Here is an 18,189-nt window from a genome sequence, read left to right as displayed (position 1 = left end):
ACTTGTGTACAGAAGAAAGATGGAAAATAGGGTAACCCCACTCACATCAGAGATCAGCACTATTTACAGTTTGACTTTTTTGTTTTTTGTTTTGTTTTGTTTTGCTTTGCTTTGCTTCTCATCTCTTTCAGATAAATGAACTTCTATTCTTGGGTGTGCACTAAAAAAATGAAAGAACAGTCAGTGTTCAGCATCTTGCTTTTCTTATTCAGTGATCTATCCTGTACATCTTTATCTGTACGAACAGACCCACCCTATTCCATTCACGCGCATGACACTATAACAACAGATGTTTACTGATTTATTTCCTGCCAGTTTCTTTCTTATTGCAAATAATACCGCAATATCATCGTATGTATTATGTATGCATGTTCATCCTGGTAAACTGGAAATGTATCTTTAGAATAAGTTACATACATTTAAAAGTTGTCCTTCTGAATGTTCATATCAACTTATATATTCATAGTGTATGTACTGGCTAGTTTTGTGTGTCAGCTTGACACAAGCTGGAGTTATCACAGAAAAGGAGCCTCAGTTGTGGAAATGCCTTCATGAGACCAGCTGTAAGGCATTTTCTCAACTAGTGATCAAGTGGGGAGCACCCAGCCCACTGTGGGTGGTGCCATCCCTGGGCTGGTCTTGGGTTCTTATAAGAAAGCAAGCTGAGCAAGCCAGGGGAAGCAAGCCAGTAAGTAACATCCCTCCATGGCCTCTGCATCAGCTCCTGCTTCCTGACCTGCTTGAGTTCTAGTCCTGACTTCCTTTGTGATGAACAGCAACATGGAAGTGAGCTGCACAAACCCCTTCTTCCCCAACTTGCTCCTTGATGTTTGTGCAGGAATAGAGACCCTGACTAAGACCGTGTCAGTGTATGTAAGTACCCATCCACCCATACACTTGAGGATGGTATTAAAACTTTACCATTCTGAAAGGTACAAAGGCAGGGCACGTGCTGCCTGTCTTCATTCCCCCAGCCTTCTTCCTCATCCTCCACCACCTCCTTTTCCAATTTCTTTTTATTCTTGCTACTGTTCTTAATTGTAAAACTGGAATCCCAAAGGTGCTGTAAATGTACTCTTCCTTCCTCTCATTCTATTCAGGGATTCAGCTGCACTTGTCCATCCATCACTTCTCTCATTACATAATCTTCAGTGTCAACCAAGTTTTCTTCCTCAGTCTATGTGTATAAGCTAGAATGCCAGAGAGAATCATGGCCATTTTTCCAGAATTTTCTTGATTATTTTTTTTTTCTTAGGTGAACTTTGAAATTTAAAAAAAAATCTCTTTATATTTCAATTGAAACTTCAGTAAATACATTATAGCTTAAAAACTGACACTGTTTGTGGGATCCATGTGTACATGGATATACATGCATGACACTTTTTACTTACTGTGTCTTTCTACTCAGGAACATTGTATGAATTAACATTTAACAATCTTTAATGTCCCAAGAGTTTCTAAAGATAAAGATATTTATCTATTGCAGTCTGTCGATGTACTTTTATTTCCTAATTCTCCTGAATATTCTAATTATAATCATTTTGTCTGCAAATGATTTTATACCCTGCTTTTCAAAAAGTACACCTTTTATGTCTTTCTCATGGCCAAAGTATTAACCAGAACTTTCAGAATGGTATTATGTAATGTTTTGTTCTTAGTTTTATTTTCAATCTAACTCAACTTACCTAATAAAGCCACGTATCATTTCAAAACTTTAATAAACATATTTTTTTAAAGACATAGGCCTCATTCTGTAGGCCTGGAACTCACTTTGTAGACATCGCAATTCACCTACATTTTTCAAGTGTTTCAAGAGTATATACGGCTAGAGGCTACATCTAGGAACTGGTATTTCTACTGTTTCATAGTTATGGAAGATATCAGCTAATATAGCAAACAACTTAGTATTTACTTTTTGAAGAATTCATTGGTAAAATTACAGACACCTCTCCCAGCTTTCACTTGGCCAATTAGTTTTGTCACCTACTGGAGTAGACCCTGGGGTTAATTTTCCTTTGACTTAGTATTTTGGTATTATTACCTTGACTTTCTAATATAAAAGACATGTTTAATACCAGGAATAAATACTTGAAGATCTTTGTACTACTTTAAACTAATTCTATTTGCTATGATATTATTTATGTAGGAATAAATATATATTAAGAAAAATTTATAATGTATTTTTAGCAATAATATTCAAATTTATTTTAATAGAATTATTGTCTTTATTTTTATTATTTATTTATTTATTTATTTATTTATTTATTTATTTATTTTTGAGACAGAGTCTTACTATGTAGCACTGGCTAGCCTAGAACTCACAGACCTACTTGCCTGTTCCTTGAGTGCTGGAATTAGGGTGTACATGAAACTTTTAAAACACTTTGTGCAAAAAGATATCCTGAATCAGAATATAAATAATGTATTTCTTCCAAATGAGATATTACTTAAATAGCCCCTAGCATCTTCTGGTATAATCCAAATATTCATATTAAAAGGTATATGTTGTATGAAGACATGTAATATTAATTTAATGGCCTTCTTATACCTAATATAATATTTTGAGAAATTCCAAACTATAAAAAGAATGAAAAGTCATCAAAGCCATGTTATTAACATGTGAAAGAGCTTCTCTGGAGTTTGACTAAATCAAAGGTGACAGATTCAGACCAAATAAACACATCTCTTCATCTTTACTAATATAGTATCTAGTGTCTATGAAGTTGCTGAGAGGTACATCTTAGCCTGAAGCTCCTTTAGAAGAACACAATGAATAGAGGATGTGGGATGTTCAAAAGGGTCCCTTCCCCAGCTGACTTATCCACTCTCAACCCTCAATCTAATCTCTGAGACCGTTCAGCACACTGACTGTTTACAGGACATCCTTTTATATCACATGCAATCAGTGTCCTCTCAAGAATGCTGGTTCTACATCCTGGTTTCTCTAGAGTGTGTTGTATTGACTAAACCTTTGGGACATATTTGAAACCATCTATATCTCTTTCCTTTCACATATAAGTAAGTTAAAATTTCCCAATCCACACCACTGAAACCTTCCTACTCTACTGAAGCCCCCTGCTTCCTACGGCTAAGGCAGATCACACCTACAACAAGTTTACAAACACTCTCTCATTTATATGCTCTTCATTGTAGAATAAAGCACACAAATAAAATGGCCTGCTTAATATGGGCAGTTTCGGGAATATTAGCTATTATTCCATATTCTTCTCTCCCATTCAAAATGTTATACAAAAAGACAAAGCATATTATAATCGCGCATCTACTCTGGTTTTTTAGCAAATTATTTACTATTTCTACACTATCTTTGACCCCATCTCAACAAATTTTACTAAGCCTTGAGAAAAGGCAGTGCCCTGAAGATCCCTGGCTGGATGGAAAAGAAGCAAAGCTCTTGGTAAATGCTCTCCGGTACAGTCCAGCCCACAGTTCAGCAAGGCGAGGGTGAGCTGCAGCTGCTGTCTGTGTGCATGCAGCTGTGCATGTGGCATCTCCACCCAGTTCCATGCCCTGTACTCCTTGACACAGCTAATGCTGAAGCACACAGCCATGCTGGTGTTCCCAGCCACAGTTGTTCTCATCCTGGGTATTCTCTTCCCTCAGCCTCCACCATTCCTGTTAATGCTAAGAGCTGGGCAGTTTGTTTTTTTATATTCAGGTTTTGCTAAAATTTTAAATCATTTAAATATATTACATCTAAATTCCTATCTAAATAGTTTTTGGAAGTGGGCAAAAAGCAAAGCTGACTCACTTTCTAGAGGTGAACTGCTACCACACAGATTTTAGAGCCCCAAGGAATGACATTACCACCATCTCATCCCCCTCTCTCCCAGCTCACCTTCCCATGTGGCGTCCCTTTCCCCTTTAAGGTATGGATGATCTTAAACAATCTGTGCTGTCCCCTGCCCAATAAAGGCCTGAGCAAACCCCTGGGTCTGCACCTATTGAGTGAATGCTTTGTACCCTTATATTCTTCTATAACCTAACAACTTTAGCTACTTTACAGATGTGACACAGCACATTTTCGTTTAAAAGCTGACCAAATTGGTTTTGAGCATCAAGCAATGTTTTCAAAGGGAAGCATAAACACCTGGTTTACCTGGTTAGAAACAGGTGGGGAGAGATTTTTGACATTACATAGCTACAGAATCCTCCTTGCATTTGATGTCTGGATCTAGGAAGGCTAAATAACCACAGAAGGACTCCCTAAGAAGACAGACACACTGAAAATAAGATTTCAAGCCAGGTATCAGACAAGTTTCTCTAGGAACACTGAGCAGCCTAGACCAAAACTTAAAGAGGTAGAACATAGACTAAGGGCTGGTATACTGGCTAGTTTTGTGTGTCAACTTGACACAAGCTGGAGTTATCACAAAGGAGACTCAGTTGTGGAAATGCCTTCATGAGACCCAACTGTAAGGCAATTTCTCAACTAGTGATCAAGTGGGGAGGACCCAGCCCATTGTGGTTGGTGCTGTCCCTGGGCTGGTGGTCTTGGGTTCTATAAGAAAGCAAGCTGAGCAAGTCAGGGGAAGCAAGCCAGTAAGAAACATCCCTCCATTCCCTGTGCATCAACTCTTGCATCCCGACCTACTTGAGTTCCAGTCCTCACTTCCTTTGGTAATAAACAGCAATGTGGAAGAGTAAGCTGAATAAACCCTTTCCTCCCCAACTTGCTTCTTGGTCATGCAGTTTGTGCAGAATAAAAACCCTAAGACAGCTGGTAAAGATGACTTTCCGGGAAGCTGTGGCTATGAAGTGAGATAAGCATTCACCTATTACTATCCAGTAGAACAGGTATAAACTCAGGCACATACTACTAGACTGAATAATTAAGAAAGGTGAAGTACAAGGTATTATTAATAAATGTACTGGGTTCTTACTGTGTACTGATAGAACAACACAAGTTAATAGTTTGTCCAGAATCTATGAAGTCAATCCAAAATAAAAGTTAAATTCTTTAAGTGTCTTTAGTTTTCCCAAGCCCCAAATCTCTAATGCATCAGATTTTATATGCCTCTCCAATACTACTGTTCTTCTGATACCTGGCAAAGCAAGCATCTGTTTCAGCACTAAAACCCAGTAACACTATATCCAATATTGCAATTATGTTTGGCTTACCTCATATGGTAGTTTATCAAAATACCCGTTACTTGGCCCATCCCCAAGGGTAGCACTGCTAAACTTTTTGTTAAGAGCGTCCATTTCACAGCCGTCCTTCTCTTCATAGTCATCATCTTCTAGATCATTCATGTCTACAAGTGCAGTCTTGAGAGAGAGCAGTGGCTTGTCCTTCGTACCATGTAGCACAACTGCATCTAATTCGGTGTAATAATCCAGAAGAGAACTGTTTACTTCCAGTCGTATAAGGTTTGTGGGGAAATTTATTTGCTTAATACGAGGTTTAAACTGGCGAGCCTGGGAAGCATTCACCTTCGTGGGTCTCTCGGACCAAAGAGTCTCCCATCTGCCAAAGAAAGAAACAGCCTACAGGTTAGGGTGAGATCAAAAGCACTCTTAGTGTACACCCCTACCCCACCAGTACTGTGTGAAATAAAGCAATCTAATGAGGCGAAAAGAACCAAATGCAAGACTCACTTCCACAATATTATTTTTAAAACTAAAACACTCAATGTCAGATCTTTCTACCAAAAGTATTTTTACAAGCCATCCAAAAGTTCTTTGTGTTTTTCCAAAGATTTCACATTGGTTAGAGACGAGAATTAACAGTTAAGGGTATCTAAAGAGTCAAATTCAGTTTGGCAGAACAATAAACCTGGACAAAAAAGAAATACACATAATAAAGCAGATTCTCAGCTAACTCGGCAGCAAAGCTGGTCCTCTTACTTCACAGATGTCTCCTCTTCAGCACTTTTTGTGTTATTGGCCCCAGGAAAACTCAAAACCCCATGTTCTTTCTGTGTGGGAGAGTGTACATGTGCAGATGCACTTGTATGGAGACCAGAGGAGGCAACGAGGTATCATTCCTCAGGCACCACTCACCTTGGTTTTGTTTTGGTTTTGTTACGATTGTCTCCACCTCTGCTCACACTGAGCTGACAAGTATATACCACCATGTCTGCTATGATTTCAGTATGCTTGGCCCTGGGAGAGGCACTATTAGAAGGTATAGTCTTGTTGGAATAGATGTGGCCTTATTGGAGGAAGTCACTTTGGGGTGGGCTTTGAGACCCAGCTGTTTTTCGGATCAAGATGTAGAACTTTCAGCTCTGTCTCCAGCATCAGGCCTGCCTGGATGCTGCCATGCTTTCTGCCATGATGGTAATGGACTGAACCTCTGAACCTATAAGTCAGCCCTAATTAAATGCTGTCCTTTATAAGAGTTGCCTTGGTCAAGGTGTCTGCTCACAGCAATGGAAACCCTAAGAAAATGCCCTTCTGTTTTCACATGGGATCTGGGAATGAAACTCGTGTCTTCAATTACTTTATGGACTCAGTCATCTCCCAGCCTTCAAGCAATGTTTTTCTGTCTTTAAAATGCAGTCATTAAATTTGTCCAGATATTCAGGAAATTGTTTTATATGCCCTTATCCTGAATTGCCATGTTTTATTCTTTTAGTCACATGTCTATCTGTAATATTTAACAAGTATCTAACATATAACAACAGAATATCATTCTCTCCTGTCCTTACGATAGAACCTTCATTTCCCCGTCAAAGAAATTATCCTTACTTTTCTCACAGTAAAGGAACAACTAACTTGAATCTATACTCATGATGTCTTCTCCAGTGAAATGTACAATGTACTTCTATTATTCTCCCATGCCCACGTAAGTCTTCTTATAAAACTTCCCTAAAATTACATAAGATTTTTCATAAATAGTGACACCACATAGTTAACAGTTTCATATAGGCTATAATTAACTACTCTAATATTATTATCAGATATAACAGAGTAAAAGGAGCATATAATTATTTCCTTTGGCTAACAGAGGTCAACTTAGGTTAAAAAAAATGAGATAAATTTTGTTCTGGCTCCTGCCTGGGAAGCAGGTGGGATGACGGCAGATCTTCAGCTCTGCCCCGATTCTCCAAGTCCAGTCCACCAGTTATCTCCAGCTCTGTCCCCACCTGCTACAGCATACCGTGTCCCTGCCCCATCTCCAATGGTCCAGCCAGATCTTCTCCTCAGTTCCCTTCCCCACTACTTTCTGTATTCCAAACCTCACAGGCTCGACTCTGACCAGGGAAGCAGGTGGGCTAAGTGCAGATCTCTCCTCTGCCTCTTCTCTTCTAAGACCAACCCCTAAGTCTCTGTCAGCTCGGCAGCACAACACCTGCCACAGCCTCCTCTCCCTCTTTGCCCCATTCCTGAAGAACTAACCAGATCCTGGCAGAACACCCTACTACCCAGCCCCCCAGCCCCCGGAAAAGGACCCCATCACCTCCTAGTCCATCCCTATTAGAAAGTGTCAGCTCCTAATACCTAAGAAAACATTATAATTACACCAGACTTCTCAATGGAGACTCTAAAAGCCAAATTGTACTACAGAGTTATAGTTATAAATACAGTGTGTTATTGGCATGTGTGCGCGCACACACACACACACATACACATACACACACACACACACACACACACACGCACGCACAAAAGTTACATCAATCAATGAAGTTCCAGACAAATATCTACACACTTATGGAAACATATGGAAACTTGATTTTTGATAAAGAAGACAGACACCCAAAACTGGAAAAAGACAACATCTTCAACAAATGGTGCTGGTCAAACTGTCTGTAGAAGAATCCAAATAAATCCATACATATCACCCTGTACAAAATCCAACAACAAATGGACCAAAGACCTCGCCATAAAACCAGACACCTTGAACTTGAGAGAAGAGAAAGTGAAGAATAGCCTTGAACTCATTGGCACAGGCGACAACTTGAACAGAACATGGTGCTGGAAAAGGAGCCAAGAGTTCTAGCTCAGAATTGTCAGGCAGCAGGAAGAGAACATGCCACTGGGTCTGGCTTGGGCTTCTGAAATCCCAAATCCCACCCTCAGTGGCACACTTTCTCCAACAAGACCATACCTATCCATGGCCACACCCTCTAACCCATTTAAAGTAGTTCTACTCCCTAGTGACCAAACATTCAAATATAGGAGACTTTCAGGCCTTTCCTATTCAAAGCCCATGTGGCATTACTGTTTAGTTAATGATAAGCAAGCTACAATCCACAGAAACAAAGAGGGTAAGTACTGGGTAAGGGACTGGAGTGTGCAGATATCATTAGTAAAGGGAAATAGAACAGAACTGTGAATACATGGGGAGCTGGAAGAAGTGCATTCCAGGTAGAGGAAGAGGGGACAAGGGGAGAATACAGGGAAAGACAACCAAAATTAAGTGTCATTTGAGGAGTAGTATGGAAACCTAATATAGCAGAAATGTTGTAAATATATACATTCACAAAAGTGTAGTGGCTTGAATAGGTTTGGCCCCCATAGACTCATGTATTTGAATGCGTGGCCCACTACTAGGCACTATTAGGAGGTGTGTCCTTGTTAGAGAAAATGTATGACCGAGGAGGTGAACTTTGAGATCCTATGCTCAAGCTTCACTCAGTGTGGAAAAGACCCTCCTGCCTATGGAATATAGTCTCCTTCTGGCTGCCTGCCCTTAAATCTAGATATAGAACTCTCATTTCCTTCTCCAGCACCATCTCTGCCTGTGACTGCCATGCCTCTTGCTATGATGATAATGGACTGAATCTCTGAAACTGTAAGGCAGCCCCAATTAAACATTTTCCTTTATAAGAGTCGCCTTGGTCATGGTTGTCTCTCCACAGCAATGAAACCCTAAAACAGAAGTCCATCTAAATAATATCATGGAATAATGGAGGAGACAGAGTATTAACTGGTCACCTCTTGTTACCAAAGGAACCTTCTAATATCAAGATTGGGTTGCATTTTATTGAGCTGTTGGCCAAAAGAGCCCCACAGGAACCCCCAAACAACCTAGGCTGTTTCCAAGGCAATATTTTGCTTTCACAAACTGATTAGCAGGTCTCATTGCAGAAGATAACACCTACACAACTCACTGAGCATAGAGAAATTGAGCTGGGGCCTACATACAGCCTTCACCCCTATGTTCTAACATCTTTGATACAGGAAGGAGTGCTGCATGCTACCAAAAGAGAAACATAAACACCAAGTTAACCACAACCCCTTTGATCTACAATGGTGTCCAGACCACAGATCTGTTTGGACAATGATGGCACAAAGCTTATAGAAGTAATCAACCAATAACTGATTTGACTTGAGGCCCATTCCAGAGATGGAACCCATATACAACACTGCTTAGAAGTTGGAAGAACTTGAGACTAGATAGCCTAGAAACCTAGGGCAGAACCATATACTATGGGTCTTAAATGAAAGGTATGATAAAAGGGCTCCAATTATACTCATAGATCAGTGCCCAGTTTAGCTTCATGCTAAAGCAGATTGGGAACAAATAAAAATACACAGTCAAAACATGGTGGGGAGAACACATCCATAAATGGGATTTCCCCATCAAACACCTTCCCTTAGAGCTAGAGAACCCTGAGGAAGAGGAGATAGAAAGAATGTAAGAGCCATAGGAGATAGAGGACACCAAGAAAACAAGGCTCTGAATTTATATGAACAAAGCTCATATGAACTCACAGAGACTGAGGCAGCATGCACAGGGCTTGCACTGGTCTGTATCAGATCCTCAGCATATATATGATGGTTTCCAGTTTAGTGTTTTACGGGATTCCTGAGTGTGTGAACAAGTGGATCTCTGATTCCCGTGCCTTCTCCTAGGCTCTTTGCCTTCTGTTGATTTGCCTTCTCCAACTTCAATGCGATAGTTTTATCTTATTGTATATATATTTTATTTTGTTATACTTTTATTATTATTATCTCCTACAAGCCTGTTCTTTTTCTGACTGGAAACAAAAGGGAGTGGATCCAGAGGACGGGGAGGTGGGGAGGAACTGGGAGGCACAGAGGGAGAGGAAACTGTGATCAGGGTGTATTATGTGAGAAAAGAACCTATCTTTAATAATAAGGGAAGAATTTAACTCTCAATAGATACTATTTTAAAACTTGCCTTCCAAAGAGCTTATGGCAGGCAATATAAAAGAATGACCACTGACAGGATCACAAATTGTTTATAGTAATCTCTAACATCAAAGTAGGCCATATCTCCTGATGATGGAATTTATGATTCACTGATTATTAACACTTAGATCTTTAGAATAGTATTTAATAATTCTGTTTTCATTATGTAACACACTATTTCCTTGACCTTAAATAAAAATAAATTAGAGTAAGGCACATAGACACTGAAATAAACAAAAGTTCATAAAACTCAAGAAGAAATCTAAAAAAGGAAGCCACTAATATGTATTCTAATTGTCTTCATATGCCAAAATGGAGCTAAGAAGAGCATAGGACCCCAACCCTGAGAGAAAAGAGTAGGAAAACATGGTCATTCCTATCTTCAAGGTATTTCAAACATGTATGTGATATACAGTGCTCAAACCTAGGCTTCCTAACCCACCCTTGTCCCCATCACAGTCCTCTCAATTTCTAACGGTCACTGGTCTTTCAGGTTGTCAGTATCTTGGCTTCCATACATGAGGAAGAACACGGGGTGCTTGTATTTCTAGGTCAGGTTTATTCCATAACTGAAGAACTCATAATGTCCATTCATTTTGCTGCAAATGGCAAAATTTTATTCTTCTTTATTGTTGGCTAATATGCACTGAGCTACATGCTATATTTACTTTATGAATTCATCTGTTGATGGGCACTGAGCTATTCAGGACAGTGCTGCACTGGACACAGAAGTACAGCTGCTTTGGGAAGGTGATTTTCTTTCCTTTGGATCCACTCAGAAGTAGAATACTCCATGGGAATTCTAGTAAACTCATCCCCAAGGGCATCATACAACACAAAACAAGAAACATTAACAGGGACCCTTATAGTTTCTATAACCATAAATATCACTGCCTTATCTGTTATCTTTAGAAGATTCTCTTCTGAAGATTAAAACAAAACCCATCAAATAGAAGAGCTTGCCTGTGTACGTAAGAGACAACAGTGCAGACCATTAAGTAGAAAGTAACATGCTGCCATTGTGTGAAAGGCCTGGCCTTTCAATTCTGACTTCATGATAAAACTACCATCCCAGGTCTACAAGGTTAAGGGAACCAGGATTCGGCAATTCATGAAATTGCTGCTTAAGCAACTTCTTTTGGCAGAAAATTCTCTCTCCCCATGGCAGCCTCTGCTGCCTGGCTTTCCTAACTTTACTGTGTTATCAAAGTATTTTGAGCACTCAAAAGATGAAACAAATCATTAATCATTATCCCCCCAATAACACAATCCCAGTTTCCTTATTATGACAACAGTTTGTCATTTTCTGCCTTCCTCCTCACCTTCTTTCTCTTGCTTCTAAAGTGTAATCCTGGGCCAGCCTATTTTCTGATCCTCAGCCACAGGTCACTCTGAACCACCTCTTTCCTTTTCCTCTTAAGAAGGCACTAGGCAAAAGGTCAAAAAGACACCAAAATCAATAGAACTGCCTGTGATTTCCTATACTATTGGCTGACAAAATCACAAAAACTATGAAAGCATGGCTTAAATCTTTGAATATTTAAGACTATAGGAAACTCATTTCCTAGATAAAATTCCTGAACGACTCCAACACTCTCTAACTCATTTCAACTCCTAAATGCCACAAAGCTGTTCAATTAAACAAGAGGCAAGAGTCCAGTATAAGACAGAGTGTTCCCCCCAGTGAACTAGACTATGGGGGGAGGGCGGCAATGGGGGGAGGGTTGGGAGGGGAACACCCATAAGGAAGGGGAGGGGGGAGGGGGATGTTTGCCCGGAAACCGGGAAAGGGAATAACACTTGAAATGTATATAAGAAATACTCAAGTTAATAAAAAAAAAAAAAAAAAAAAAAGACAGAGTGTTCCTTAACTACAAGGAAAGAGAATGTACCTTGTTGCAAACATACAAAGATACACACATGACTGTAAAATTGTTCTTCAGTCGAGATTCATGCCAACTGGATATAAGTGGTAGTAATTTTGTTGATAAATGGTATTGCTCTTTCATTTGACTTCTACTGCCTGTATATCAAGCAAAGTAAATGATCTGTCAATTACCATATAACATAGTTGGCAGAAGCTGCCTCCTTTCTCCCTCTCATGGCCCCTGCTCTCTTGTATTTGTCCTCCAGACAGTCCTGCTTTGTTCCATAGGACATTCCTCTGCAACCCTGTTAACAAAACCACTAAGCAGCATGCAGTCAGGTTTGTTAGTCCCCCTTCTAGTCCTACAGGACATGCTAGAGACTGACAGGTAGTCAGACTGGAATAGGAGACTGAAACCACACTGAATTGTACCTTTCTCTTCTGAGTACCCCCTCTCCTTATGGTATCTCCCAGAACAATACCACAGTAAATAACTACACACGAGTAGGAATCTTCCTGTAGCTTCTGGAAAATCAGTGCCAAGACAGCTCTGATACATCAAATTCTAGAAACCTGTCTCTAGTCCAGACCTTAAACCAATCTTCTGAGGTTCACAGCCCCTAATGGAATTTAGGCTTTTCTCTCTTCAACACTGACCTAAGAAGGAAGGTGTTATCCTTCTCCACTTTTCCTAGCCATCCTGCTGGAGCCACCCTCAACCCTGAGTGAATTCACTTCCTTGAGGAAACCACTCCATCAGCCTTCCCAGAGCCACAGACATATTAGGTTCCCCCCAGCCAGTACATGTCCCTTAAAATGTCACAATCCACTTTGAGGATGGTTTATAGCTCAGAACAAAAGCCATCTTTGTGTGGTTCTCTGTTTTGTTCCCAACAGAGAAGGGATGTCCAGTGAATGTTTCCCACTGCCTAAGGAAACTCAGCAAAATGTTAACAGTTACTGAATCTAAGCAGAGTAAGAATCTTTCATCTTCCTTCCAGATCACACCTTCTCTGTAGCTCACCATAGTAAAACTTAAAAATGCCTTCTTTGCACTACGTAATCCCAGCACTGGGAGAATGGAGGAGGGGGACTGCTGTGAGTTCCAGGACAGCTTGGGGGTGTTTCCAAAAACCAAAACTAAACAAAGTTTCTTACACTGTAGGAACACATATTTATCTGACACCTTTTCTCTTAAAATATATTGGTGTTTTCCAAGGAATAAAGCTAAAAATCAATAGAGCAAATCAGAAGCATCTACAACTTAAGTTTTAAAATTACGCAATCAAATCAACTGTGCAACAGTTACGTGGACTCAGAGGAAAGGCTGTGTGTGTGTCATAAATCTCGAATCTACAGTGTTTACGGTGTTTAAAATGTGGATTACTTTATAAGAATGATAACTAACGACAGGATATTATACATAATTCGCACATGAGAAAAGATCTTGTCCAAATACCTGTTGTTTTGTTTTGTTTTGTTTTTTACCTTTCAGGAAAGGAGTCTGTATATAAGATGATGGTTTTGTGTTTTTAATAATTCATTAACAACACTGTACACAATAAATTATCAAAGCAATTTCCAGCAATAGTAGAGCCGACCTCTGTACTTGCTCCTTGGCAGGACTGGAATATGCTCCTTGGAAGCAAGCACAGAGAGGCAAGCCAGCGGTGTGCTGGGAGCTGCCCTGGGCTTCACTTCTCCTACACTAGCATCTGGGGTCCCACACTTCAGATACCTGTCAAAGGTGCCTACGAGCCACTGCCGACTGGAATAAGCTCACAGGGCAAAGGTTCTCATTATGTACATTGTTGATGTATCCTTAACAGGTAAGAAAAACACCCAGTACATGAGAGACACTAAACTGTTCAATGAATGAGTCACTTAAGAGTAACATAAAGGTCTAAGCTGGAGAGGTCAACAAGTCACAGAGGAACAGACAAATGACCAGATAATCAAAGGAAAGGGATATATAAATGGTGCTGACATATAGGAAGTTATCCAACCTCAGAGACAGCTAGAGAATCTTAATAAGTATAAAGAACATGTTCACCAAATTACAAAACTATGAAAAGTATTAACATTGTGAGTATTTCAACAAAGTGTGCCCATATTTTCGCTTCTTGTGGAAATATAATCAGGTACAAACCCTTCAGAGGGAAGTCTGGCTCCATACAAATATGTACCTCCTTGGCCAAGCAATTCTTCTGGGGGTGTCGATCTCACACAGACTTACAGAAGAGTAAAGTGACGTATGGTGACTTTACTCTGTACGTTAATGTTTATAATGGCAGAAGACTAGCAGAAGCTAAGCAGCTATCGGTTAAGGCATATTTATAAATAGGACACACAGACTGGACATATTACATGAAGCCACAAGAAAGAAACGACCGGAAGTCTGTCTCACTGCTTCATAGTGAAAGGAATCAGCTACAAAACAACCAGAGCACTGGTTATGGTATGGATGAAGAAAAATACTGTATTTATTTGCTTATATCTACAAGGCTATGGAAATGACACCAAGAAAACTTTGTAAGAGGTTAGTACCTTTGGGTGAAAAGGATGGGTTGCAGGCACATGGGAAGGACATGTATGCATGGCTGCATTTCATAACTTTAGACTGCTGGCCTACGTGATCATACCATCCCCCAGAGAAATGTACAAAAGCAAGAGTCATGGGGCTGCTCTACAGGTTAATGATGTAAACAGACTTCCAGGGGGAACTCAGCAATTCGTTAATACTTAGCATGTATTTTCAGATGAACACACTGACTATGAAAGCATTCACCTAACATCAAGGCTAATCTCCTAAGGACCTCTCAACAGCTTCACTCTCCAGGAGTATCTTGACTTGTTCTTAAAAGTATTTTAAAACAGTTAGCATGATGTTGGCTTTAAAGTAAATTTAGAAGTCCTGATATTTAATGACATTGCAGATTGCACCACGTCCCCATTACCTTAAACTATGCCTTTCATTTATGGTAAATTCTGTGACAGGAAAACAACATACTCTATGATTATAATGTGAGGTGTTTTAGGAAGAAAGTACACATTAAATTTTCATGTGACTGATCTCTCTTCTTCATCAGGACATTAAGAAAAGAATTCTCAAAATCAAAGCTATCTAAGTGGCTTAAGATTGGTGCAGCCAATAAGAAAGAAGAAAAACAACAAAACAAAGCAAAACAAAACAACACCTCCAGGGCTAACACAGCTCGACCTTCCATCCACATGACCCGGTCATTAAAAATGAGAAAATGAGTCTTACCTTACTTCTGCTGGAGGATTTGGGGAGTAGGGATTTGCCGAGCAGGCCAGAATTCTGATGACTGCTCCAGGATGGTAGGTCTCCAGCACATGGACAGCTGTGGGATACACTTGTTGCTCAAAAGTCAGTTCCACATAGTCCTGGCTCTGAAAACTGGACGGCGTTCTTCTGAATGGCAAGGATGCACTAGGACACTGATCCCACCATGTTCCGTAAGTTCGAAACACAGCCGTCTGCGTGAAGTCGCCAGAACTTGGGAAGACATTTGGTACACCTGCCAAATTCCACATGGTATAGGACATGCTGTTCTCGCTGCCGTAGTGGGAACTGAAATCCACCACTTCCTTAGCATACTGGACCACCTCTGCATTGAGAGGGGAAGTCCGGCTGTTTGATACTATAGTCCTATGGCTGCTCATCATATCTCCTCTCGTAGCTGTCCTGGCTCGACGCCGAAGGCACATATAATAAAACATGGTCAGAACTGTTAACATGGGAAACACTGGTGACATCTAGTCGTGAATTATGAAGCTTCAAAAGGTCAGGTGTCCTCGGTGAGATGCATGAACTCTGAAGGATGGTCTACAAAATGAATGGCTTGGTGAAGTAAAATAATTTAAATAAGCAAAAAAAAAAAAGGGAATGAAAGGAGAAGAAAAGAAAGAAATGCATGGATACAGCAACAAAGAGGAGTCATCCCCAGTGTCATTTCCCAAAATGAAATCTGAAAATGTAAGTTTTCAACTATAAATATGATCTGTGGCACAAACAATGTGCCTAATATAATTTGTAAGAAACTAACATATATAAATTCATGCTAAAGGGAGAACAAATAGCTAATGTAAGGCAATGGAAGACGTATGAATCTAAGTCTTATTTTATATAAAATAACCATCACTCAAGAAATATCAACTGCTTGGACTTTTAAAATTAAAGTTATTTAAAATATGTCATGGACTAGTAACACATTACCTTTACCTCAAATCATCTCAGGCACTGGCATCCTTTCACACTTTCAGGAACACTCCTCTATTGCTAGGCACAGCAAGCACCTTTACCTGCCGAGCCAACACCCTGGTCCTATGATTCCCTGTGGTTAATTAGTTGATTTTCCCAAACATGCTATGTACAGATTCCACATTATGGAAATACAGTTTTTCAAGATGACAGTTAATTAGACCAACGAAATTAACTGCCTTACATATCACAGATCAACAGATGGCATTTAATCTATACCCTTAGAGCTATTTGTTAAGGCACTTCTCTGCTTCCTGGCATCTGATTTGTTGCCACACACTCTTAGGAATCACTCACCCCAGCTCGAAGGGTCACGTGACACACTCGGGGAACGCAGGAGCTGGTACCCATGCACGTGTCTGAAACACGCATACTGCTTTCGCCTACAGATGCTGAAATGAGACAGCCTGAAACAGAGTTTAAACAAACATTTTTAATAGAAAAGTGATGAGATCGAAAGCATAAGATAATTTAAAAATGAAACTTTCCAATTGGGCTATATTTGTCAGAATCTGTGGACAATCCTGAATTAATAATTTTTTTAATTTGCTTATCAGAATTTGATTAAAAAATATAACAAACCGTACTAAACCTATTGTTTTGCTTCAATCTATGCCTGAAGAAATATTTTAGGAGAGCCAAACAGTGTCTTTACATTTCTGGACTAGTTTGTAACCTTCAACAGTCAAGAAGACCCCAAGAGGCCACTGTTGTTTCAAGCCATCTCTACTAATTTACTGTTGTTAAGTTAGTAAAAAGACCACTGCTTGTCAACATGAAGAGGGAAACTAAACGTTTATTTTAATCTCGTAATGTCCTGCCTCTAACTTCTTCTATGCAGAAAAATACAAAACTCTCTCCACACACACACCCTTTTTTTTTTTAAGTACAGCAATGGTGTAGCCTCCAAAACTTGAGCACTAAGATTACAAACTATGATCTGTATTAATCCCAACCTCCAATGGCTGTTTCTGAAATACAAGATACATTCTACATTCCTTATATTAAGGCTTTTCACCAGCCAGACAGCACTTCTCTGGCAACCTAGAGAACCCAGTTCTAACCCTTACATTTTACTTCATGTCTCAATACTCTTCTTATTGACCCATGTTGCCTGTCAGCATGCAAGCTTACGCTCTGACGCCAAATGGTCCTGCATTTGTCTCAGAAATACTTTTAGCAGGGTTTATACTTAGGAATACATTTTTTTGTGTGTGAAATACTGAGCCCAGGCAATGGTCTTCATTTCTTAATATGTGGCTTCATGCATACTGTGTTTGTCACCATGTTGATAGAAAGATGAGGTAGAACAAAACCAAAAGAGCTTGGAATAATCTAAAAATACACAACAGCATCTTCTGCCCTTGTATGCCATCCTGGTCTAAACACATTGAGATGCTATATAAAATTCTAGCCAGTACAATAATAAAGGGTTAAGTGTAAAACAAGTGTAGAGAATGCACACTCGTGAGAAACAGGAAAATCTGGAGTAGAGGATACCCACTGGACCTAACCTGACTCACAGATTTACATTATTAGCCAGAATGGTTATAACAGAACACACTAACAACCAGAGAGAAAATTACTAATCCAACAAGCACAGGGAATGTTGGTAGAACCTTCATGAAGCTCAAAAAAGAAGGAATCCTGTCCATGGAACCAGAGATAACAAACTGGTTCGCTCACCAGAAAACTACACGCACAGTGTCAACTCAATCAGGCATATGCTGTGCACACGGCCAAATTTACACCATTTACAGCTTGGAATTCCACTCACCAGAGGGAAAAAAACTGGAAAAGCAAACTAGTTTCAAACTAGGAACATTACGGACATGGTAGGCACAAATGTGAAGTCTCTTTGTAAAGATGTTTCCACAGAGGAAAAAAAAAACCCAAACCCTTTCTGAAGACT

The 18,189-nt window shown here is 39.8% G+C and overlaps 1 protein-coding gene across 8 annotated transcripts in view; it reads right to left on the bottom strand.

The window, feature by feature from the left end:
- Fbxl4 (F-box and leucine-rich repeat protein 4) overlaps window positions 1–18,189 on the bottom strand; it is a 73,642-nt gene that overhangs the window by 45,244 nt on the left and 10,209 nt on the right. For 5 of the 8 annotated variants that reach the window (NR_172642.1, XM_017593342.2, XM_063287582.1 and 2 more), the window contains 3 exons: window positions 16,575–16,684; window positions 15,261–15,842; window positions 5,140–5,485 (listed from right to left, as the gene is read on the bottom strand). Coding sequence is in view for 7 of the 8 variants with exons in the window: in XM_017593342.2 (XP_017448831.1) it covers window positions 5,140–5,485; window positions 15,261–15,772 (858 nt within the window). In the remaining variant the exon portion in view is untranslated. Of the gene's footprint in view, window positions 1–5,139; window positions 5,486–15,260; window positions 15,858–16,574; window positions 16,685–18,189 lie in introns of all 8 variants that reach the window. The other 3 variants (XM_017593343.2, XM_063287583.1, XM_039109815.1) reach the window with 1 other exon arrangement.

The sequence above is a fragment of the Rattus norvegicus genome, chromosome 5, assembly GCF_036323735.1.
Source record: "Rattus norvegicus strain BN/NHsdMcwi chromosome 5, GRCr8, whole genome shotgun sequence".
NCBI lineage: Eukaryota > Metazoa > Chordata > Mammalia > Rodentia > Muridae > Rattus > Rattus norvegicus.
This window is presented reverse-complemented; position numbering and strand designations above follow the sequence as displayed.